The sequence below is a fragment of the Mastacembelus armatus genome, chromosome 2 (genome assembly GCF_900324485.2).
Source record: "Mastacembelus armatus chromosome 2, fMasArm1.2, whole genome shotgun sequence".
Classification (NCBI taxonomy): Eukaryota; Metazoa; Chordata; class Actinopteri; order Synbranchiformes; family Mastacembelidae; genus Mastacembelus; species Mastacembelus armatus.
This window is the reverse complement of record NC_046634.1, coordinates 5,008,183-5,033,002: the sequence shown is the minus strand read 5'-3', so window position 1 is coordinate 5,033,002 and position 24,820 is coordinate 5,008,183. Positions and strand designations below refer to the sequence as shown.

The 24,820-nt window shown below is 40.2% G+C and overlaps 1 protein-coding gene across 9 annotated transcripts in view; it reads right to left on the bottom strand.

Annotated features, from left to right (window-relative positions):
- Positions 1 to 24,820, bottom strand: part of spega (striated muscle enriched protein kinase a) — a 40,456-nt gene continuing 15,636 nt past the window's right edge. For 8 of the 9 annotated variants that reach the window (XM_026302094.1, XM_026302101.2, XM_026302099.1 and 5 more), the window contains 38 exons: positions 23,911 to 24,786; positions 23,228 to 23,676; positions 22,415 to 22,561; positions 21,760 to 21,942; positions 19,439 to 19,602; positions 18,942 to 19,030; positions 18,603 to 18,778; positions 18,325 to 18,511; positions 18,055 to 18,128; positions 17,455 to 17,613; positions 17,145 to 17,334; positions 16,694 to 16,923; positions 16,493 to 16,612; positions 16,298 to 16,402; positions 15,893 to 16,099; positions 15,642 to 15,765; positions 15,205 to 15,377; positions 14,667 to 14,779; positions 14,350 to 14,518; positions 13,860 to 13,959; positions 13,030 to 13,230; positions 12,525 to 12,582; positions 12,370 to 12,447; positions 12,084 to 12,256; positions 11,913 to 11,939; positions 11,654 to 11,806; positions 11,124 to 11,166; positions 10,963 to 11,028; positions 7,827 to 10,509; positions 7,568 to 7,735; positions 6,003 to 6,125; positions 5,041 to 5,205; positions 3,887 to 4,577; positions 3,013 to 3,252; positions 2,589 to 2,812; positions 2,333 to 2,408; positions 1,962 to 2,111; positions 1,337 to 1,574 (listed from right to left, as the gene is read on the bottom strand). In XM_026302094.1, coding sequence (XP_026157879.1) covers positions 1,337 to 1,574; positions 1,962 to 2,111; positions 2,333 to 2,408; positions 2,589 to 2,812; positions 3,013 to 3,252; positions 3,887 to 4,577; positions 5,041 to 5,205; positions 6,003 to 6,125; positions 7,568 to 7,735; positions 7,827 to 10,509; positions 10,963 to 11,028; positions 11,124 to 11,166; positions 11,654 to 11,806; positions 11,913 to 11,939; positions 12,084 to 12,256; positions 12,370 to 12,447; positions 12,525 to 12,582; positions 13,030 to 13,230; positions 13,860 to 13,959; positions 14,350 to 14,518; positions 14,667 to 14,779; positions 15,205 to 15,377; positions 15,642 to 15,765; positions 15,893 to 16,099; positions 16,298 to 16,402; positions 16,493 to 16,612; positions 16,694 to 16,923; positions 17,145 to 17,334; positions 17,455 to 17,613; positions 18,055 to 18,128; positions 18,325 to 18,511; positions 18,603 to 18,778; positions 18,942 to 19,030; positions 19,439 to 19,602; positions 21,760 to 21,942; positions 22,415 to 22,561; positions 23,228 to 23,676; positions 23,911 to 24,786 — 9,592 coding nt within the window. Of the gene's footprint in view, positions 1,575 to 1,961; positions 2,112 to 2,332; positions 2,409 to 2,588; positions 2,813 to 3,012; positions 3,253 to 3,886; positions 4,578 to 5,040; positions 5,206 to 6,002; positions 6,126 to 7,567; positions 7,736 to 7,826; positions 10,510 to 10,962; positions 11,029 to 11,123; positions 11,167 to 11,653; positions 11,807 to 11,912; positions 11,940 to 12,083; positions 12,257 to 12,369; positions 12,448 to 12,524; positions 12,583 to 13,029; positions 13,231 to 13,859; positions 13,960 to 14,349; positions 14,519 to 14,666; positions 14,780 to 15,204; positions 15,378 to 15,641; positions 15,766 to 15,892; positions 16,100 to 16,297; positions 16,403 to 16,492; positions 16,613 to 16,693; positions 16,924 to 17,144; positions 17,335 to 17,454; positions 17,614 to 18,054; positions 18,129 to 18,324; positions 18,512 to 18,602; positions 18,779 to 18,941; positions 19,031 to 19,438; positions 19,603 to 21,759; positions 21,943 to 22,414; positions 22,562 to 23,227; positions 23,677 to 23,910; positions 24,787 to 24,820 lie in introns of all 9 variants that reach the window. The other variant, XM_026302093.1, reaches the window with a different exon arrangement.

Genomic DNA, 24,820 nt, shown 5'->3' with positions numbered 1-24,820 from the left:
TAGTATTAACAGTTTATTACTTACTATCTCATAAAAACATTTTAACTTTTTCCACATATAAACACTGCAAATTGGTACATTTACAAATCTTTAACCATCCAAATTCATACAAAAAGGAACACTGGTAAAGCAATACACAGGACAGTAGTATTACTAGTATTACAAGGACTGTATGTACTGCATGTGTGCATGTAAGAATCCAAATGCACCTTTCTGTTCTTGTAAAATCCAAATTTTATAGTAGTATTTTTTGCATTATTCAAATGATTCTATTGTGACTGAGAACCAATGATACACTTTTACAAGATAAATATTTTGGATATAAATCCGATTTAGGCACTGACTGGGTGATGGGTGATTTGAGCAACCTAACCAACTTATGGGAATACTGAGAAACCACAGCAATTTACCAGTGTGTATGACTTTTCCAAGTAAAATGTTATCTACGTTACGGACTGCTTTTCATAGTTGTATTACAGTTAGAGTTCAGTTTTATCACAGAACAAGAAATTGTACCACAAATTCCTAGCTCACCTTAAAACAGTTCACTTTTACTGTGTGAATTTTAACACCAATCACAGACACTCCTCATTTTTATATATATATTTTTTGCCTTGATGCTAAATTATAAAGTGATTTTTAAAAAAAGGCTTGCACGCGCCCACACACATGCAAATAAATTAACATGGAAAAGTAAACAATTTCAAGAAGAAAAGAATATTTTTGGTTTGTGTTTTAAAATGTGTAAGTAAATGCAAAAATAAATTAGCAGCTTAAATCATGATACATTCACAAGTTGTTTACTACAAAATTCAATGACATAAACAAGGTTGCACAATAGAAATGCTGATGATACATAGGCTGATCGTGCAGGACAATGTTTATCTAAACCAAACATTAATGTTCAATTTCTGAATTCACAATATGACTGATAAATTGTGCAATCCATCAAAGAAAACCAGAGACCCCCCCCCCGTGTCCTTTAAGTTGATTAATGGTTTATGAGCAGTTGTGAATTTTATTCATTCACGAACCATGTTATGGCTGCCTGTTTCATTCTATTTCTTGTGTTTTTGTTTCATCTCAGAATCCCATTAGTGTTGAATGTTGAAATCCTCCAAAGTAACACATGGACACCTGTCTTTTCTTTGGATATTTCAGCTATAGCCAGCTCTGTCCTATCCCCTGTGTTTTTACTTGTGCCTCCTTTGGCAGTCTGACATTTTTTATGCAGTTGTAAGTTTCAGAGGAGGAGATGCAGAATGTTATTTTTGCTTTACTGCAGGGAGATCCAACTCTGCAAACACATGTCTGATGCTGCATTTTCCCTGTCATCTCATTTTGGACTAGGAACATGCGGTGTAGTCCCAGATGACTGGGACTGGGATGAGCCCTGGTAGGTGCGCAATAGCACCTTGTGCTTGGTGGCACCCTCTGTGCGACGACATTGTTGTTCCACTAGGAACTCTTTGAGGCGGCTGGAGGTGAAAGTGAGAGTCTGTCTCCTCAGCTTCATTAGGTAGGAGTCCTGCAGCCAGGCCTGTGTGAAGCAGTCTCGTGTATTTGGACGGGCCCTGAATATGAATATACATAGACACTAATGTTCTGTTTTGTCCTGGAGACACAGGGCTACAAACATACTTATCATTACATATTCATGCTTAATGACCGCAACAGATGACATGTTGGCAGGGGATTGTACACTAATGTATGGGATCTTAGCGCTTTTGACTGCAAAACGTTTAAATACAGTGAAAGCTCATATGCTTCATATCTGTGAACTGTTGCAAGCTCACTCTGTAGGATGACATACTGTCCATTTCGTTGCACTAACCATACAACATATGAAACATGAAATACCTCAATGATGTAATATCATAACATATTGAGTTTGCATAAGGTCATAAGAAAATATGAATACTAGAGGAATCACCTATACATAATCCTGTGTTTGCACTCACCAAGGGTAACTGCTCAGCATCTTCTTTAGAAAGGCACAGGCACTTTGGGACACATTTGGATACAGTTTTGTGGGGTCAAAGGTCGCCATTAGAATTTTGGATTCAACCTGTCGAGGGTCTTTATCTTCAAAGGGTAGCCGACCACTTAGCCTGGTTGTAAACAGAAAAAAATCAATGTCGTGAAGTTTAATTCCAAAATGTTAAATTCCCTTAATGTGTAAAATGTTACATGTATTTGAACAAACATATATATTATTGATCTGACTATGATCCTGCACAACAAATTTTAAACCCCAATGTTCTGTTCAGAGTCTAAACAAAACAAACAGATGCTGTGTTGATAACACTCCTGATAAGGGCAGTCCACTTACATGATGAAGGTGACCACTCCAACAGTCCAGATATCTGCAGGAGGACCAACCACCTCACCTTTCACCATCTCAGGAGCTTTGTTCCCATTTGTTAAAAGACGAACATTTAGACAAATTAAAAATCAGGGTTTGTCACATTTTTGCTTTAATAGTGAATTGTGGAACTCAAAGAGTATTTTGCTATAAATTTTCCCGTTAATAATACCTGTACATCAAACATGTCAAGACAGTTCAGCATCATTTAGTTTTTCCTCACCCATGTACTCCAGTGTTCCTGCTCCTGAGTCCTGGTGTTTGAGGCTCAGTGGGTTGAAGCTCTGAGCACTTCCAAAATCCACAATCTTGATGGCGCTGAGGTTGGTCACAATGATGTTGTCAGGCTTTAGGTCCAGATGGAGGACACGGTGGTTGTGAAGGTACTCGACTCCCTGGAGGATCTGGACCAGGTAACCCACCACGTCGTCCTCAGAGTAACGGAACCTTTCATGAGCAAAAGCATGTCTTAACCTTTGAGCCTTCTTTTTTCTTTTTTCTTCAGTTAAAAGTTGATCTGTTAATCATTTTAAGACTAGTTTATCTATACATATTAGCCATTCTCTTTTCAAGTAATACTTGATGAAACCCCAGCCCACGATGAAAGTCTGTGTTTCTCAATATGAGGCGATATATCCACCAACTACCTGTCTATGAGGCTGTACAGCAGCTCTTTTCCAGTGCAGTACTCTCCCACCAGCACCAGGTAGCGAGGTGTGATGTAGGCTTCATGTAGCGCCATGACCTTGTCATTATGAAGAGATTTCAGGATCTCATACTCTTTCAGGACTTCCTGCTTGCTTTCCTGGCTGTAGGGAATGATCTTTGCCATGTAGATTTTGCCTGTTGCATTTTCTCGACACTCCCGGATCACTCCAAACCGACCCCTAGCAACAGATCACATCAAATTATTAGTAAGAAACAAAAATAGAAGATAAAAGACTCATCTTCTCCAGACATTTCAAAATTGATTAATGAACTAACTTTATTTAAAGACTACAAACATCTACACTGTGATCACTGCAATGGAAGAAAAGGATTGTTTTGGATTTTAAAGTAAGGTATAAATATTTTTCCACCTTGAATTACTATAACATTATGAGACGTATATTGTTTTAGGCCTAATTATTTTTATTATTTATGACATGAAGCAGAGCTTGGCCACGTAAGATTTTTAAAGGCAAATATTTAAATTAAAAGTGAAAAAAGTTCAAACTGAACATACATTTCACTATCTTTATTTACCCACAATCCATATAGTTTCAGAATAGCAGTTTCAGCATGATGGATCCTCCAAAAGTGCAGCTAGACTAGTGGGCAATAAACAGGATTAATGAACTTTTTTTATGCGGTTGTGCAGCTGCTTAATACAGGTTTATGGACAAGCAACAATAAATCTGGTTAGCAAAATTCTGCTACAGTAAACAAACTGTGCAATTTAGGCCAACACAATAACCTTTTGATACACAGTAAATCTCACCCTGAAAAATGGGGGACTTCTAGTCATTTTAATTGATTCACCTGGCTTTCTCATCTAGGAAGGTGTACGGTTTCTGTGGAACTCCCTGTCGGAGTGCAGTGGAGGGTTTAGTGCGTTCTGATGGGGTGCCTCTGGTTGGGGTACTGGCTCCATCACCAATGGGGCTCAGGCTAGATGTCTGGAGCACATGAGGAGTAAAGGAGACAGGAGTGGGGGCCACACGGGCAGTAACTGTGGTGGTGGGGATGTATGTGGGCACAGATGCCACTGCTGGTTTAGTAGGTGTTGTTGGTGGTGTTACAAGAGGAGGTGGGGGTGATATAGGTGGGGTTTGGGTCATAGGGATCACTATGTTTACTGGACTCTGAGGTTTGGGGAGGACAAAGGATGGAGGTGCTTTGACTGTGGATGAAGAAGGAAGTTTGGAGTTTGTTTTTTGACCCTCCTCAGCTGTTGTGCTTGAAGATTGTGATGGGAGGTTTGTTGTAGGGCTGGAAGACAGAGATGATGAAGGGATGGCAGTGTCCACTATTTTGGATGGTGATGCGGCTGGAAGAGAGGAAGTAGCAGATAAGGCTGGATCTTTTGGGCAGGTGGAAGTGAAGGTGGAGTCAGTTGTCCTGGGAGCATTGTTGTGGACTGTTGTGAGTGGAGTCACTGTGGAGGTGACCGCTGGCTCAGGTGGCGTAGGGACTGTCTTTACGACAGCTACTATTGGTGAAGCTCCTCCAGCTGTGAAAACAGATATACAGAGTGACGAATGGCATAAAACTATACAGCACTTCATCAATACATTTATTAGAAAACCTACTTTTAAGGAACTACTGTTTATACCCATTGTGGTATTGTGACCGTAGCTTCTCTTATCTGTTCAAAATTTTAATACCACTAACCACTTAGTGTTGGTCCATATGAATCAACAGAGATTTTGTCAAAGTGTTGAGAATGTTTTGTGGAATCTTATAGATACAGCTTTTTTTTTATCCATAAACACTTTATCCAATTATTTTCAAGACAAGTACATCCAACCACTCTGACACTCACTCGCAATTTTGCCAAATTGTAATCCATCTTTCATTATATTTTCTGTACAAATCCATAAAGTGCAGTACTATTTCCCTCTGTGCCTTAATGTATATCCTGATACAAGTTGCTCAGCTGCTCTCATGTTCACTGTTTGACAGTGTATAAACACCTGTTGAATCCAGGCTGACTGGAGCACAGTAGTTGCTGTACGGTCCCTGTCCGGCCTTGTTGACACAGCAGACACGGAACCTAAAGGTGCCACTTGCTGGCAGGTCTGTGACATTGTAGTAACAATCTGCAATTCCAGTTGCTACAGTCAGCCAGCTAGAATCTCCTGCAAATCAGTGGGAAAATAAATTAGTGTGGTTGATATGTTAATGTGAGCTTTATGGATACAACCTAGAGTTACACATTAGCCAAAATACTACATACATATTTGTATATATGTCAGTCTGCATATTAGATTTAGTGTAAGTATCTTTTCTGATCTCTTTGAACTGGAGAAAAAAAACTTGTAGTTCACACGCATAACATTAGATGGCAGTGTTGTCAAGGTGATTGAACTGATGATAATCTGGACATGCACATGGATAAAAATGTCAAATGATACAATATATAAAATGTTACGTATATACAGTAAAAACAAGTTAATGTTCAGTCTGCCTTTTATGGTGTCTTACTTCCCCTACAGGCACAGTGAAAAAGTAAGGCAGTGAGTACCTACACTAGTGACAAAAATTAAATGCATACATTCAGTAACTATTCACAAACTCTTGAGTCTGCTAATCTAAATCCAGTATGTGTTACTATATTTAGGTTCTCCACATCATGACATAATGATGATTCGTTGTGTACTGGTACAGTCACTATTGGCATGTGGACTGACTCATCTCTGTTGAAGTGATATCTGTGGATTTGGAAAATTAGTTCCCTGAACATTTCCTACATACCGTACAAATGATGAGCTTAAAACCTTGAGTTTTTTTTCCTCATGTGGCATTTAATAATTCAACAAAACACTAAAAAACAAATAACAGCACAGCGAATAAACATTTCTTTCTAATTTTTAATAAAAAGAGACTATTTGTTTGGAGCTGAATATTCCATAATGTAATGTCATTACTCACTCACCTTCTGTTTTTCTCTCCAGTGTGTAGCTACAGGGAGGCCTGGTGTCTGCTGGCTTCCAGAGCACCAGGACTGTGTTGCTGAAAGTCTGGGGGACTTCGGGAGTCCCTGGTTGTTTTGGGACACCTTTAACAGGGCAAGAGAAGGGGGCAGGAAAAGAAGATAGTGTAAAATGACAAATTAGTAAACACAGGTATATGCACTTATATGTGACTCTCTTGCCACCACATTGCCTGGGCCAGTTCAAATAGAGAAAACATTTAAGGCTGTACATGCACTGCAGAGAAGAGGCACAGCTGCTGGTATGCATGACTTTATTTTGGATGGCCAGTAGACCCACCCTGGCTGAATGAAGCTTTAAAAAGTGAAGATAGTCTTGTGGATTCTGAGAATCAAGAGGCTCAGCATTTTTCATTTCTATGTGTATAGTTTTAACAATTTGTGTATGTGGTTTTAAGGGTGTGACTGAGTGTAGTTTCACTGTAAAATGAGCAGGTTTTTCAGTTGTGGTTTAACTAGGATACGACCACAACTATATTACTCTGTGTGTGCTTCCTTGAGCAAGATTGAATTGTGCCTTGCACTGGTCATAAAGCTGGGACTGCATTTTAGAAGTGGTGATCCATTGATTTATTGTTGTATGTTTTTGTCCCAAAGCCATGTTTTGCAATTTAATCATGTTAAGATTCAAAATTTCTTTAAAAAAAAAAAAAAAAAAAACATCAAAAAAAAAAAAAAAAAAAAAAAGGACGAACTGTTCCTTTTGACAAACCCAGGGCAAAAAAAAAAGAGTAATATGCTGGTTCCAATTTTGTCACTAAACCAAACCAAACATGACACAAATATTGTTATTCCCTAATTTCAAAATGTATTTGACATCAAGCCAATGTACCAGCATGGACAAAGCAGCCAATGAGTCTGGTGACATAAACTGTACAAAGTATTTTTCACACTGCTGATAGATTACAAAGGGAAGACAAATAGCATCGGCAGTTGATATAAGTAATATAACATGTCCAAAGCCATAACAAATAAAGTTAGAGTAGTCTGAGAAATGTATTTTCCTCTGAAGCGTCAAAAGTCTAATTAGTATTGTGACATTTAGAGTATTGAAATCATCTAAGCCATGCTGTTGTCATTACACACTATTTGTCCAAAGGCGTAGCTTGAGTCTTGAATGTGACCTGTCACAGCCAATTTCCAAAGCACAAAATCTACCAATTTGCAGGAAGCATCATTTGTTCCTATGACATAATGAATATGGGAAAAGCCAAAAACCCATTAAGTTAATCTACTGTAAAGTTAATCGCTGTCATTAATATTCATTTCAGTTATATTAATATCCAAGCCGTTCTCTCTGCAATTAAATTCAAATTATGTAAAATAAATCACATTATGAAGATAATTACTGTATGTTCTTAAAAGGCGAAGGAATGGATTTATCTGTAGTAAAAGAAGAACTCATGTTGTAAAGTCTACACTTACAAATAGAATTTCTCATCTAAATATAACATGAATTCACTACAAAACAACACTTTAAATAATCATAGGTTAAAGAAGGTACTTACAAGCTACGGACACTGTACAGGAGGTCGTGATGGTAGCTATGGGGTTCATAGCTACACATTCGTAAATTCCAGCATCCCTATGGCTGCACTTCATGATCATAAGAAGCTGCCGGCCATCCGGGTGGGAGATCAGGTTGATTCTGTCATCCTTCTCTAGCACTTTCCGATCTGGAAAACACAACAAATCCAAACAGCTGCACAGCCATTTCTGGATAAAGCCACAATACAACCAAATAAATTCAGAATTTAAAGATGATACCTTTCAGCCATGTAATTTCTGGATGTGGACTTCCAGCTGGGAGGCAGCTAAGAGTGACAGGTTCCCCCTCCAATAAAATGTGGTCTTTTAGTTTGATGTGGAATACTGGAGCAAAATCTGAAGCAGAACGAATGAACGGCTGACTCTTTGATAAACCATCTCCTCTGGGAACAGCTGATGGCAGATCAGACTGGGAAGGAGTTTTGTCCTTCTTGGCCCTTGTCAAACCCCACCTGTCCCACCGTGATCGCCTGTCACTGTCTTTTTCGGAATGGATACTAGAAGTGGATTCAACTGATTCCTTGGATGCACCAGCTCCAGTCTGCTTTGCTAGCTGATTTTCAGGGATGCCCATCCCTTTGAGTCCACGTCCCTCAGATTGGGAATGACGATGGCGGGTAAATAAAGGTGTCCTCTTTCCCTCTGCATCTTCTTTTCTCTCCTCAGACTGACTGCGGAGTTTGGTGGATATTCCTGCCATTTTGTTCTCAAACCTCTGTCGTATAGCGAGGACAGGAGAATCTGTAACCTTCCTCAAAACCTTTTGAACCTGTTCCTTCTGACTTTCCTGAACATCTTTATCCTTTCTCTCCTCTGACTGGGCCCTTATTTTGGCAGAAATTCCTGCCACTTTGGACTCAAACTTGTGTCTCATAGCAGAAACCGCTGACTCATCAGCTTTTTTTTGTTCTTTTTGATTAAACTGCTTCTGTTTCCCTGCACTGTTCAGGTCCTGTGTATCCAGAGACTTACTGCGACCAATAGCCCATGAAACCCTCTTGCTTACAGCAGTTTCCTGCACATCCTGATGCTTTTCCTCCTTAGTTTTTCCATCTTTCGTATCAATAGATGTTGATCTCTTGGATCGCAACGACAACCTCCCAATTAGACCAAAGCCTGTGTCTTTGTCTGTTCTTAAATCTTGAACAGATTTGGATTTCTCCTGTAGTCCTTTGGATATCATTTCAAGAGGTGCTCCCCTTGGCCCTGGCCTGTAAACATCTTCGCCACCCTCGACTGCCTTTCGGTTTAGTACAGGTGATTTCTCTTCTGATTTGTTTCTGGTTAGTTTTCGTAGGCCACGGGTCAAGGATGACTCACGTTTCTTAAACCTGGCCTCAAAAACCTCTTCTGAGTCAATGTCTTTGATGTCTGTTCTTAACACTGGCTGGCGGGGAATGGCAGGAAGTTCAGGGTTTGATGATGTGGACACAGAAGTAGGAGATCTGTCAGCAGTTGCTACTTTGGCAAATACTGCTGAATGTTCAGGTAATATAGGGGTATCTGAGGGCTTTGAATCATTTGGCTTGGCTGTAGTGAAAGGATCTTCAGACTGGGTCTTGTCAGATATTTGTGAAGGTCTTGCACCTTGAATGACACCTTTATATGGAGATGACAGCTTACTATTGTGTGGTGTTTTTTTGTCTCCCTTCACATCCTTTCTCTCTTCTTCATCATCATCCTCAATCACAATTATAGGAGTAATTAGGGTGGGTGATACAGACACAGATTCTGTTTTATTTGCCTTTTCTGACTGGATTTTGGTCCCTTTCTCTGTCGTCTCATATGTGTTTTCATATTCTTTCACACTATTCTGTTTTTGCTTTTGGTCCACTTCTGGTGTTGGCAAGATATTAGAAGTCCTCTCTGTGAGAGAGGCCAATGTAGACTCCAGCATTGTTTGTTCTGTTAGTGCAGACATTGAGGTTGCCTCCTGGAGCTTCTTCCCTTGTGTACTGCCACTGCCAACAGATGGGATTTCTAATGGGGCTCCAAACCTGCGGTGCAGTGGCATGGGTTCAGAATCCCCCTGAGTGAAGGAGGTGCTTTTGCGAAAAACTTTGGTCTTTGGCGTGTCCTCTGCAGGACACTCTGAAGATGCTGCTCTAGTGAGTGTTGATGGCCCTGCTCTGGATTTCCTCAAATTTCGATCAAGAGACCCTGTCCGCCTTTCATCCTCCATCCCAAGTGTTTCAAACAAGGGCCCTCGCAGGCCACTCATCTTTTTGTCAATGCTTCCTCCCCTAAGCAGGCGCTGTCTCATCAGCTCTAATTTGAGGGCATAATCCTCCTGGCTTAACTTCGCTGCCCCAGGGCTCGGGCTGCGATTGGGCAGTTCCATAGAAACAGCCTTTTTTAGATTCTTGTTACTTGCTTCTGAATCCTTGTTGTCATTTCCCTCCTCTGGGTCAATGTGGAGAAGCAGCGCTGAGTCAGCAGAACTGCCTCTCCTCATGGTAGCTCGCTTGGCTCTTGTCTGTGATTCATCTGATTCTACACTTGATCCTTTCTTAAGGGGAACTCGTTTTGTCTTTTCCATTTTCTCTTCATTTAGGTTTTCCTCTTCATCTGTCACTTGTTTACTAACCCCTCCTCTTGTATCTGCTACCTCGATGTCCTTTTTCCTTGTCCCATCAGCAGAAACACTGGGCCATCCAGTGTCATCTTCGTCCCCTGGGATCTCATTAAGGGAGACCCTGGAACCAGAAGAAAACATGGACAATGGCATAGGAATGAACGGAAGCTCATCCACATCTGCATCTGAGTCAGAGGAAGAGGAGGGTGGTGGGGAGCCTTCTTTTAAATGCCGGGCCACAGCAATGGAGACGTGGCTGGATGAGTCATTCAGGAGCTCTGGAATGGAGCGCATCACCATCTTGGATTTGTAGCTGATAAGGGAACGCTGATTGAAAGACAGCAGAGGGCAATGTAAAATATTTAGTTATTATCGTGTTGACAAGGATGATGATGATTATTTTCCACTAAGTATTTGTGACAACCTTCAACCTTCCCAGTTGTAAAAATGCCTGTATAGAACTGCAGACCATAAGGATTTATAAATTATGGTTTATAATTCCTGTAAGTAACTCCCACTGAACAAGTGATTCCCAGGACCTGATTTGAATAAAACTGTTGGATCGCTTCCGTCAGAGTAAGTGCCTGTCTGACTGATTTTGTTTGACAATTTTGTCAGAAACAGACCTAATGTTATTACATCGCCAGAGACATAGGTTAAACTGTCACCTCTCTAGAATGAATATGTTTATTTAACTCAGAAGTATTGAATTTCTAAATTTCCATTTCTATTTCCACATTCTAAGTGGATTTCTACCAAGCTGTCCTCTACAGAGCTTACCTGCCAACGCCTCCTAGACAACACTTGCTTGAGCATAGCTGTACTGATGCTCTTGTTTGTTTGTGACTGCAATACAAAAAGGAAAGGGCGGTTGTCAATATTCTTAGTGGAGACATAAATACAAAACCTATTACACACTGAAAAGTTTCAGAATGGCTCACCTTGAACCAAGAATGACGAAGGCAGTCAATGGCACTGGGCCTCCTAGGTGAGGGAAAAATGGATATGAGGAAGAAGCAGTTTAGACACCATCCATCCATCCATCCATTATCTATACCCGCTTAGTCCTATTTAGGGTCACAGGGATCTGCTGGAGCCTATCCCAGCTCTCTTTGGTTGACAGGCAGGGGTCCACCCTGGACAGGTCACCAGTCCATCACAGGGCCACATAGAGACAAACAACCTCACACACTCACACTCACTCCTATGGGCAATTTAGAGTCACCAATCACCAAAACTGAAGTACCCAGAGTAAACCCACGCAAGGACAGGGAGAACATGCAAACTCCACACAGATTGGCCCCTGCCAGGTTATGAACCCAGGACCTTCTCGCTGTGAAGCAACAGTGCTAAGCACTAAGCCGCCGTGTGGCCCAGTTTAGACAGTTTAATTAAATGTAACAATGGTCGGTCAAACCAACCAAATGCATATTTGTGACAAAGGATAGGACAAAGTTATCAAGATGCTTACAATTTGTCCACCACCAAAAGTTTGATGACAAATCCCTTTGCTTGTTTGCAGAGGTCAGAAAACATGCTCTCCTCAAATGCCACATTGTAGTTCCGAATGTTTAAGGCAGTGGCTCTGTCATTCTCACCAGCAAAAGGAGACACACCAGTCAGGCTAAAAAAAAAACATTATCAGAAAAGGAAAAGAAGATTAATGTCCTTGATTAAGATTTGAGTACTAATTCTACTATGTTTGTAGTGTAAGAATCTGAATAACATACCAGAGGTATGTGATGACACCAACAGGCCTGTGAGAGAGACAAACTACTAAGTCAATTTTCAGGATAAACATAAAATCGCATAAAAGACAGATGTGTTATTTTGTTGCTGAAAACAAGGTAGTGCCTGCAGCACATAGTCACTTCTCTGTGCTGGAGAAACATGTGGCTCACCATATGTCTGTTGCCATGGAGACAGGAGTTTGGTTAATAATCTCTGGTGCAACATATTCTGGTGTTCCATATTTGCAGTAATATTCCTCTGAGGTCTCCATTTTTATGGCATTTCCAAAGTCACAAATACGGATCCGGTCAGTCCCAGAACTTGCCATTAAAATATTTTCTGGCTAGAAGGGAGTGTACCCAAAAACAATAATGTTATGTACCTGTGAAATATTACAACCATCTTGACTAAATACTGTAGATTTAATACAGCACCTGTAGTAGAATGGACAGATACCTTTATGTCAAGGTGGGCAATGTTTTTCTGGTGAAGATAACAAAGACCCTCTAAAACCTGCTGAACACTACAGCGGATCTGTGGAGAAACAGAAGGGAATTAACTAAAAGTCATGTTACATAATTATAGCGCAATGCAGTTAGGAGCACACAAACCTCCAATTCCATGACTGTTGTTTTTTTGGCCATTCTTTCCAGCAGCTCCTCGTGACATCTTTGTACAACAGTTAAGGAAAATAACAGAGCTCTAATTTGACTGCAGAGTCCAAGTGGTAGGTGCATGAGAAATGAATTATAAATGAGCAAAACTCCCACACATCTTATCTCTTGTTAATTCCACTCATCAGCAATGAGTCAGAAAAAAAAACTGTGCATGCCTCCAGGAAACTGCAGAAGACATTAGGATTAATGTGCTGGATCTTTAGTGTCCTTGAAATGCATTTAAGTGCACTTTTGGTCAACAGTAAAAGACATAAAACTGAAACAGTACCACACATTTGACGTAATGATATGAGCACGTCTTATTCGAAAACTGTATTGTCTTTGCAACAAAAGTCCTGTTGCAGTTCTGTGTTAAAATACATTGCATATCAATGGAATTATAACAGCATAATAAAGTACATCTTCTTTCAGTAAAAATGAAATTGCACAGAAAGGATACAACTCTGTAATGAGTACCACCATGTTCTTCTTCTCAAACGCATCGTGGAAATAGAGAATCTTGTCATTGTCCAGCTCTGACAGCAGGTCCATCTCTCTGAGGGCCAAGGCTTTCCTCTTTCTCCGTGCAGAAATGAACTTGGCAGCAAACTCAGCCTTTCCCTCCTTCTGCGTTACTCTTTTCACATAGGAGAAGGAACCCCTGTATAAATAGTCACACAGTATTAACATTTAGGAATCACTACATTAACATTTTGGTATGTATAGAAATTCAGCATCAGGATGTTGGGCCCTCTAAGGGTGGATATCTGAAAATTTGTTGTACAGTGACATGACTAAAAACCCATTCTCTGACACACTGCATACAAATAAAATGAATTTATTATGGTACATGGTAGGGCTGTACTGAAGATGCATGCCATAAAAATAGCTCTAATGATATTGCAAGAATGGGGACAGAACTGACAAATTTATCTTGTGAATAGAATGTCCCTTTGTAGAATGTTTTCATGTGGTGTCTGGGAGAAGAAATCAGAATCTGAATTTCATTACTGAGTTTGCTGTTATGTTCAATAACCAAAAGTGGAGTTTAGAAATAAGATTTTCCTGTTTGCAATTTTGCTGTTCCAATTCACAGTAAATGCCTGTTTCCACCAAGTCAGACCAAAAGAAATCATCTGTCAATGTATTCACTCCACTTAGGGTGGTGACTCATCTCTCATTTCTGTCTACTGTTGTTAAGCAGGTGCACACTCCCCCTGCACCTCCAGCCCACTGTTTGTGAAAGGATGTGAAGGGCCATGAGCACCATACACACATATACACGCTCACCTTCCTATCTCTTTGTGTATGTCATAGTAATCCGTCAAACGCCTCAACTTCCTCAGAATGGTTCCCTCATCCTCCATTGGTTCCGCTGCCTCTTTTCGTTCTGCAGAGAGCACAAATATAAGCATTTATATTGAAAGTGTGTGTGTGTGTGTTTGGCTGTACATTTGTACCAGCAAAGTAGCAGATGGTTTCATATTATAGTCTCAAAACACCTTGTGGTCCTCCCCATATGGTGCAGATTTAGAGGCACAAATTTCAACAACAACAAGCTTATACTGGTCTGTTCCGTAAAGGAAATGGTCAGTATCAAAAAGAAAAAGCTGATGGTAAATTGAACTTGAATCTGCTCTTCTTGTACCCAGTGTATTATTATTTCAGTGACAGTACATGACTGACTGAAGTTATCATGAATAAATGCTACCTCCACAATCCTTTTAACAGCATCTGTCTAAAAGTAAAGTGTGCCTGTGCATATTGTGTGACTGCAGACCTGTGTGGACTGTCAGCTCAGCCTTGCAAGAGATGGAGCCAGCCAGGTTTTTTGCAGTGCAGGTGTACACACCAGAGTGTTCAGGTTGGGCATTGAGGACAACAAGGGAATATTCTGGGTCATCGTACACAAATGTGAAGTGGTTGCTTTCGGAGAGAAGCATATCATCCTGAAATCAGATGGTTTTAGATTACATACTAATAATGCAGCTGATTTCAATGTCAGATTGCCAATTAAACATTTGCTATCAAATATCATAGATTTTCCAGCATCAAAAATATGTCAAATGCCATTTTTTCTGTTCTCAAATACCATACCTTATACCACAGAATATCTGGGTCTGGTTTCCCTTCAACCACCACAGCCAGATGAGATGTTTCCCCGATATGCACATCCACATCTTCCATGATGGTTTCAAACTTAGGAGGCACTAAGGGATAAATAAACGTTAAATCTTATTCAACTAAAAGAAGAATAAATACTAAACACCTATAAAACCATTAATGTATTTCCAATTTTAAATTATTTTGGTTAGTAAATTAGCACAAAAGCCCCATGAGGGTAGTGACATTTTTATATTTTAAAATTCATGACATTAAAACAATAAGTTAACAATCAGGAGGCAGCATTCACATGAGAGGAAGGTTTTCATTTTAAAACACTAAACTTTTTTTTTTTATTTTATTATTGATTTTAACATTTATGAGCCTTTATTACAAAAATGCTTCACTTAAATTACAAACTGCTTTCCCTTGTGTCCATTACTGCTACAGTACCAGGAGTAAATAATAGGTCCTACATATATTCACTAAACGATACACTTATAATGTGGTGCTTTGCCTGAACTAAACTGACCTGCAATGGCCAGCTGAAGCGTGCAGAGATCGCTGCCAAATTGGTTGCTGGCTGTGACTACCAACTGGCCAATATCTGTGCTCTTGACTCGCTGCACTTTCAGAGTGTGCTGATCATCGTCTGGCATGCTCATCTCATACATCCCCGGTCTGCTGACCAGCACCACCCCCCTCCTGGGAAAGACAGAGGCAGTATATAAGAGTTAGGCCTACTGACAAGTCAAGACCTGAACACAAATGCAATGAGCTTCTTAGCTTGTGGTCATACTGACACTTTGTTGCACTGAAGTGATTTTCCAGATGTATTGAAGAAACAATTACTGATACAATCACAATCAAAGAAATTAATGCTTATTGACTTATTGACTATACAACACACTAAGTGTCTTTTGTTTACATGTTAACCTATAATTTGGTACTAGTCACAGAAGAACTAACCTTTTCCAGGTGACAACTGCATGCACATGGTTTAGTGTGATGGTGATGCTCGCAGGCTGGTTCTCAACCGCATAAACAATGTCTGGTTTGTCCAAAATAACTGGTGCTTTCCTCAAATAGGGTCCTACAGAGATCAAAGATTGAAAATAGGTACTTAGTCAATTTAAATGTATATGTGGAGTATATTTATTATTCTCTTAAAGGAGAATTCTTAGGCCAGTAACAGTGCAAGCCATCTGCAGCCTTGATACCTTTGTCCAGCAGCTGCACCAGGTCAGTGGAGAGTGATGGTTTGCTCAATGTCTTGCCAGTGGACGTCAGGACTCTGAACGCATAGCGTACTCCCTTAGACAGGGAAGTGACAGTGTAGTTAGTCTCCCTCAGGTTAGATGCCAATACAGACCACTGGATAGAGCCAAGAGGTTGCTGTTGAACCACATACAGCAAAGAGCCGGCATCTGCAGAGATATACAGTGTTTAGGTCATTTGTCCGGACAACAGATGAGATTTTAAACTCCACAGGGATTAAATATGTCTCACAAAAGACAATAAATAAACAGTAATAAATGCATGCTGTAAACAGTGTTCCTGAAAATTCATCTTTCCTCAATGCTGTAAAAAAAGTCATAACATAAAACTGACAGTAAAGATCCTACCAAATGAAGGGTCAAGCCTCTTTGGTCTTTTCCAGCTGAGGCTTATAGTTTTCCCTGTAATGGCCTCAATTACTGGAGGGCCATCAGGTGGGTCAGGAACAATATCTGTTTTCAAATGAATAAATCAATTACCATATATACAATGAGCATCGTGTATTCTGTCATGAATATTAAACATTAAGCCTCCATCCTTACCTGTTACATATAAATGTGCATAACAGGCCGCTTTGCCCACTTTGTTGGATATGACAGCCTTATAGACACCACCATGAGCATGACAAGCACTCCGAATTAGCAGACTGTGGACATCCCTGTCTGAAAGACAGACACACGTTTCTTATTTCCCTGTTTCTAGAAAATGATTTAGCTCTGTTTATTATGCAGTTCTTTGCTTACACTGGGTAATTTTGCGTTCTTCACTGCTCTCAATGAGCTTGCCATTGTGGTACCACGAGATGGTTGGATAGGGCAGGCCCGCCACTTTGCATTTCAGCACTACCTCTTTCCCTTCAATCACTTCCACATCAGCTAAAGGACTGACAAAGTCCGGCATGGTCCTCCTCTCCACCTCATTCTCCAGCACTTCAGGCTCCTCAGGGATTGATGGCATCTTCTCCAACTTTGCCCTGGAAGAAGGAAGAACAGATTGATTTTTTAAAAGAGAACATATGCTGAATGATTAATGGACCTATATGTCTTGCCTGTCTATACATTTAGAGGGACCTTTTTTATAAAGAATTATTGTTCTTTGCTCCTGAAAATCATAAAATGACTGGCTGAATTTTAACTACCTATCCTTTATTTTTTCTTTAAAACAGATGTTTTCCATACAATTGACTTCTCTTACATGTGAGAAGATATGGCAGATCTGGTTTCTTGCATATATAGTTCAGCTGTGCATTCAGACTTTCCATAAGTGTTTTGAGCAACTGCTGTGTAGAAGCCTTCTGTGTCACTGCTAACATGAGTGATGACAAGTGAGTGACGACCCCCTTCTTGAAGAATGTGAACATTATCACTTTCCTCCACCTGTGACTCTGGGGAAAAAAAAAAAAAAAAATCAAACAATCCCATTCCCTCTGAAGAGTCTACAGCTGTTATCTTGAAAACCACATGCATCAAATATCATACATATGAACTGAAACTGAAATTCTTACCAAAATGCATCCAAGTGACTTGCGGGGCAGGTGATCCGCTCACTTTACAGTCAAACCGGGCAGTGCGACCTTCAATGACCTCCAGGATGTCCAGTTTCCGGGTGAACAAAGGCTCCTTGGATGGAGTAACCCTCAGGTTTGCACTTGAGGTCAACTCCTCTGAAAAGACAATGACACTTCATTTAGTAATGTTTTTTTGAGTATTTCTGTGATACTTCTTTAATCACTATTTTTACTGTTAGTGTCACTATCATTTGATTGATCACACTTTGTGCAGAATACTAATCTGAAGAAACTTAGATGAAATTTAGATGACATCAGTTGACAGTCTATAATCATATATTTGGTTTAAGCAAAAGTATAAAAGATATGTTAATTTACTCCATGTTGGTATTTTTTTTTAATTGGTTTTGGTTTTATTGGTTTCAGATCAACTGCATATTAAAATGACTTGAGCAACTTTTCACACATATTTTTGTATTGTCCAACTAAAAGGCAACAAAGAGTCACAATCCCATTCTCCTTAGCAGAGCTGATAAGAACAGATAGTGTGTATTTTACATCTTCTTTTAAACTACAGGGAAAGTATCTGTGGTTTACCTTTGGCAGTGCTCAGCTTGCAAATGTATGTCCCACTATCATCTTCATGTACTGAATTTAGCAGCAGACGACACCTGTAAGATATAAAAAAACAGCCTTCACCAAAATCCAGCTATTTAAAATTGGAAATAATAATGATGATAATAATGATTATAGATAAATAAAAAAAAAGATCATCCAAGATCATTTGTCCTTTAAAATTAATCAGCAACCAACATTACTCCTAAAATGTCCTAGATTTTTCAAAATTTTCAACACAAACGAACCCACCTCTTTCCATCAAAATGCATCTTGCAGTTGAGCAGTGCTGGTTGAATCAGCTTCCCATTGGACAGCCAGTCCACATCAACATCTGGAGGTCCTGTAATGTGACACTCAAACATGGCTGACTCTCCAGCCCTGACTACTATGGGTTTTACTTCCCTGGTGATTTTCAGCACTGTCTGAGCTGCATCCACTGAACAAAACACAGAAAGTATAGCAACAAGATATAAGACAACATGTTTCAACATGATTAAACTGGACAGATTCAATTCCTTGCTACTTACCTTTCACCTCCACTCTGCACTCTTCCTGCTTGGTACCATACTCATTGACGACCTTGCAAACATAAAGCCCTGCATCTGACCTCTGCACTGAGCTGATTCTCATTTCAATGCTGCCGTCTTCAGTCTCCTGCACAGTAAAGCGCCCTGCTGTCCTCACAGTGACTTTGTCCTTCAACCTGGGTCAATATAAAGTGGATGTCAGAGCTATTGATATTCTTGTGTCTAATAGAATTCTGTGTGTGTGAGACAGGGACTGTTTGTAACCTCAGTTTAGGGAATAGCTCCAGATGTCTCCTAAAATGTTTCTTTGCAATAAAGTTTTCAGCAAAAGAGACTTACCAGTAAACCATAGGTGTGGGCTGTCCTCTGACTTTCGCTGCGAGAACAACATCTTGACCCTCTGTTACCCCCTGGTTACATGGTGACACCTTTTGTTAAAAAATGACATCTTGGTTACCCAGAAGTGTTCACAGCCCAGAACTGATTTGAAGTTGGGCTGCAACAATCACTATAGAAATTTTTTTTGAGCAAAAAGCAAAATAGCCAATTAGCTTTTTTTTTGGCTTTATGTAACTGTAAATTAAGTATCTTAAGGTTTTGAATTTGACAAGAAAGGTAGTGTGTCCTCTTGTTGTCATTGACGCAAAGTGAAAGGCTCCCCCATTATTCATCCAGTCTGCTGTGCTGGGTCAGTATTAGGAAAATGAACAGCTTTTGGGACTGACTGATGGATAATAAAGTTGATAATAAAGTTATGATAAAGTTATCATACCTAAAGTTATTTGACAGATCAGAAAAACAAAAGTGGGTTTTACTTCAACCTGAGGCTCTCATACCTGAAATGAGGGAGGCTCTTTGAAGTGGACGCTTTTACTCCAAACAGGTGAGTCACCGACCTCCATTGCCTCCTCCTGAGGGCTCAGATACTCCTCATCTGACTGGGTCGGACTACTGATGTCCAAGGATATGACTGGTTTCCCACATTGCATGTGGGTCAGCTCTGGAATAACAGGAGAGTGCTGCTGACCAAATACAATGCTACTACATCTAATATTTCCTCGCATTCATGACAAAGTCAACTCTGATTTGCATGCTTCTTAATTTAAATAATTATATGTAAATCTCTTTGAAATATGGTGAACATAGCACAAGGGTGGTGAGTTAAACCTTTCAATTAGAACAATATGTCAGAGCACTGATCTTTAAAGTCTTTGCTTGCTTTTCTGGAGATGACTATCTTTGCCAAGATGAGCAGCTGGCAACACAGAGCAATGAGTTAGAGATGAGTAGACCACATACACACATACACACACGAACACATACACTCACACACACACACACCGCAGGTACCTCTTTGACGTGACAATAACTGAACAGATAATGAATTAATCCCTTAATCCCTGACCCAATCATACGCTTATTCCCATGGAGTTCCAGAGCAGACACAGTGTCTGGACTCCTGGCAGCTCTACTAAAGTCAGAATTAATTCACCGCTGGATGGAGAAATACAAAGCAGTACCACCCTGCCTCTATTTTAGACTTCTCTTTCTCACATTATTTTATTTTTTCTCTTCTTCAAGCATTCTTTCTCAAACTTCAAAATCAGTGAAACAAGAATTAAATCTCTTTTGAGAGGACAAGAACAGTTAGAGTGGATAGATAAAAGTGTTCAAGTAGTGACATTAAGTTATACAGAAAGGTAGTGCATAACAAGCTTGTCCACATGCACAGATACATTAAAAAATGTATTCAATCTTAATATATATGAAAGACCTCAGTTATAGCAATAAAATCTGAACAGCAACAATTAGAAAAACAATTCATGCTGAATTATTGCAATTCCACTTTACGAGAACAGATATTGGCATTAAAAAGAAAAAACAAAACAAAATAACCTACGTACTTAGAGTCACATCTCTGCGCAGCGTCTGTGCACCAGGGGATAACTCCCAGGAGTATTTACGTAAACTCGCCAACTCTTATACAACTGCTCACAATCTGAGCCAGCTAACCTTCCTTTTCAGTCTCATCCTCTGCTCCGCTCTGTTTCCATTCACTGTCAGGTCCATTTTCTCAAGCACTCTTTGACCATCACAATACTTTCACCACAATAGTGTGTAAAAAAGTTAAATGTTGTATAGATTCATTAAAGTCCTGGTGATTTTTATACCAGAAAATTCCACAGGGCATGTTGAAATTGCACAATGAATAAACAGCTGGGAATTTTCAGACTTTTTAGGTACGCTAATATCTGTGTTAATATCGTACACCCTGTAGAGCTCTGACATCTTTTGTAGCCTATAAATCCTCCTCTCCCACTATTGACTTGACCTTCCAATAATCTGTGCTCCCAGCTAAATCAGCTGAAATGAATCACATAATTTCCCACCAAACCATCACAACTCCAATTCCAAGCCATGCATCAAGAAATCTAGAGATGAAAAACTCTATGATAGCAGCAGTAATCTCACACAGGGACATAAAGCAGACTGCAATTACCCAAGAGAACAAGAGGGTGGCTAAAAATACTCCTACAAGTTAGACTCCACTGTCCTAATATGGCAACACAGGCCCTGTTGCTGCTGGTGAGACAGTACCAGAGTGTATGCTCACTTTTGTTGACAGAACTAGGGAAGAGCAGGATGCATTAACATGAACTGAGTCTACACTCTGAGAGGAGTGCAATCTTTTCATACACACATCCCCTGCAGGCACATTTATAACAGAAACCTTTTCCAAAAGGAATATTTATTTTGTTTACTCTTGATTCTGAATGCCAGGGCTGCCTTTAAGACTTGAGAGACCTTTGTGTGACAGGGCAGGTCCCCGTTTTGAATGTGCACCAAGGGAACTCAGCGCCTTTAAGAATTAATGGGTTGCCATGGCAACTATCGCTGCAAGGAGCCCAGGTCGGGATACTGCGCTCCAGTGGGCCTTTGTAGTCATTAAGACAGAATGTCAGGCGGAGGAGGGCTGGCAGTGGATTAAAGCAGGTTTTCATGTGACTCAATATGTTCATGTATTTCAAGGAGAGCATCATTTTCCTGCCTCATTGCTTTTTGTTTAAATTTATGTTACATGTGTCGCTGTAACGCCAGTCCATCAGCAAATCCTTTTGCAAGTTATAATATCTTTCCATCATTGACCTGTTCTCACCTGACTGGATGTAGACAGTGGAGCTGCAGGATGCTGTGCCTGCTGTGTTGACAGCTGTGATGCAGTACGACCCTGCATTGTTCAGCTTCATCTGCTTTATCACCAGACTGTGCTTCTTGCCCTCAGCCTTCACCACATGGAAGGTGTCACTTTGAATCTCCATATTATTCTTCCTCCATGTCACTGAGAAGGCAGAGAAAAACACATTTGCACAGATGACAAACACCCAATAAAAGCTCCAGCAGAAAGTTTAAATATAGCACAATCCATCTTTCAAGGATGTGTAAGGAATGTATTTACAGCTGCTCAAAGAAAAACACCAAGATGGATTTTTAACAGAATTTTCATTTTGTCCCTGGGTGAAAGCCTTGCTTTTTCTTCCAAAAGACACTCAGAAAACATCCAAAAAATGATTAAGAAAAAAATAGATATGCAAAAATCTGCAGTATATTCATATAGCAAAAAAAAAAAAAAAGGAAAAAGGCTTTCGTTAAAAATGTCATTTGGGTTTTTTTGTAGTATTGCCTAATTTTTTCCTTTTATAATATAAATTTCATTTTTAATTTTCAAAATGAAATGAAAAAGTAAAGCGAAAACAACAAAATATAAAAACCCATACAGAAAAACAAAGTACAAACAAACAAAAAGGCTGAACCTGTAGGGGCCGGGCTCCCACTGATAACACACTTCAGGGTGACCTCTGAGTCGCTGGGTGCAGTGATATCCTTAAGAGGCTTCTCAAATCTTGGGCCCTCAGCTGGCTCTTCATCAGCAGACAGATAGGAGTCATCGGACGAGCCGCCTGAAAACAACAGGTTTATGTAGAACTGCCTGTCCCCTGTTACCTGGTTCCATAAATGGGTCAGACTCCAAAACGAGTCATGGACTACATTCTTTTTTTTTTTTTTTTTTTTGGGTCCACAAAAGAAATAAGTGAGTCTGGTCCTTGTGTGTACTGTATAAATTTCCATGGTGGATAACATAATAGATCCATGCTGTACTTTTTTGTTCAAGTTTAGAATCAAATCTGTAGTTTAATGTGTTCACATCTCTGTTGTTATACTTTTTAATGCTATTGTGTCCAACTGGTGTAGTTCTTTACCACCTGTTCTACTCTGTGCTTTACCAAACTTATCATCTCTAATTTATCTTGCAACCCACTGAGGGGCTTCAAGTTGCCAACACTTGCTTTAGCTGAACAGGCCTAACAAGACTTCTTAAATATCTTAAAGAACACTAGCTAATGTGCAGGGTTTAGAACTGCAGAAAACTTCATACTGCAAGCAAGAGAGACATAGTTCTCTAAAAACCTTATAAGTCAAAAATGATTTTCTCATTGACTTTGATGTGGCAGCTTCTGGTATCAGTATAACTACATCTTAAGGCTTTTGCATGTCTTGTATATTTCTCTGTGGTTAAAAGACTTGTCAAAAACCTTTATCAACAATCATCATAAAATATGGCCTACCTTCCTCTTGAGCCCTTGGTTGAGCTGAATGACCTTTCTTGCTCTTGTGAACTCTCCTCTCTTTCCTCCTGGTCTCATCTTCCTTGTTGCACATGTCTGCAACACTTTCTGTCTCCATGGGTTCATCCTCTACCAGGATAGTGGGGATGTTCACTTTAAAGCCTGAAGACATTCGCCCTGCTTCTGCCTTCCTTCTTTTCAGGAGAGGGCTGATGGAAGTCGGTGATGATGGGGTGAGTCTGGAAGGCTTGGGAGGATAGTGGGACCCATGTTCCTGCAGAGCAACAGGGGATTCTCTCTTCCCATTTGAACTGGGTGTTTTATGGTCTGCTTTGTTATCCATCTTGGTATCTCTGTTTGAAACTGTGGCTCTGGATGAGGATGAGGATTTGTGGGATGTGGCAACAAATGTATCATTGTCAGCTGCTGAAGAGCTTTGTAGGGTTTTCCTATGTGCACAGAAAGCAAAAGGTTATGTAATACCAACAACTGTGGAATAAATATCAGATTTAAGAAAGTATTAAATAATCCATTTTATTTTGTTTGAAAATTGCTAATCATACAAATGACAAGAAGGTGATATGTATATACACACATATATATATGTTTGTGTGTGTGTGTATTTTAATTATTACATAATTTTAAAAAGCACACAAATTCATCTGTAAAGATAGTCTTCAAACCTGGTGAAGCTTGTCCTTGTGGCTGTTGGCAATGGTTTCCTTGGTAACTGGTGAAGTGGTGCTGTCTCCATGGTAACAGAGATTTTCCCTGTGCTTCCGCGTGATGAGCTGTCCACTGGTTTCCCCTGTGAATCAGGCTGTGTCATCTCATCCTTTTCAGGGATGTTATTTTGATTCCCCAGAACTTTGGCTTGGGCTGTCAGAGGAGTCTGTGATCTGCTGTCTCCTTCCTTCTCCACAGCTTTTCTTTCCTCCAGGGCTCGTTCCCTTGCTTCCAACTTTTTAACCACTTGGGGAGGAATGGGCTCTAGCTTTCCTGTGGTCAGTCTTTCTTTCTGTGACAGCTGTTCAGTGGAATAAGCCTTCTTTAAACTTGGTTTCCCCACGAGTTTCTTAATTCTCTGGAGCTCTTCAGCAAACTTACTCTGGTAGTTCTGGACCCTCTGGGAGAAGCTTGTCTTGTCCTCTAAAGAAGAAGCCCGTTCCTTGAATACTGCTCGCTTCTCAGCTGCACCCTTCAGAATTCGGGCCTCCTCCTTGCTGGGGCCTCCTGTCTTCTTTATAGTGTTACCTGTCCATCCAAATCCAGAAACAGATCCAATTCCTTCTGGCAGATCAATGCTCGCCCTTCGCTCCTCAAAAGCTCGGACCTTGTCAAAAATCTTGGGTCCTGCACAAGCCAGCTTGGGTGACATTACAATATTGTTAACATTAGCTGATGAGTCTGTCTTAGAAGACTGAGGATCTGAAGGTTTTGTTTTATCCTGGCCTTGGTTTGGAGTACTGATGCTGTTTTTGTGTGTAGTGGGAGGTGGCTGTGGAGAAGGCAGGGGGACACATGAAGACAGCCCCTGTGATTCATCATCAGTTTGAGTCCTAGAGGTGTAAGGATTGAGGGAAAATGGAGGTG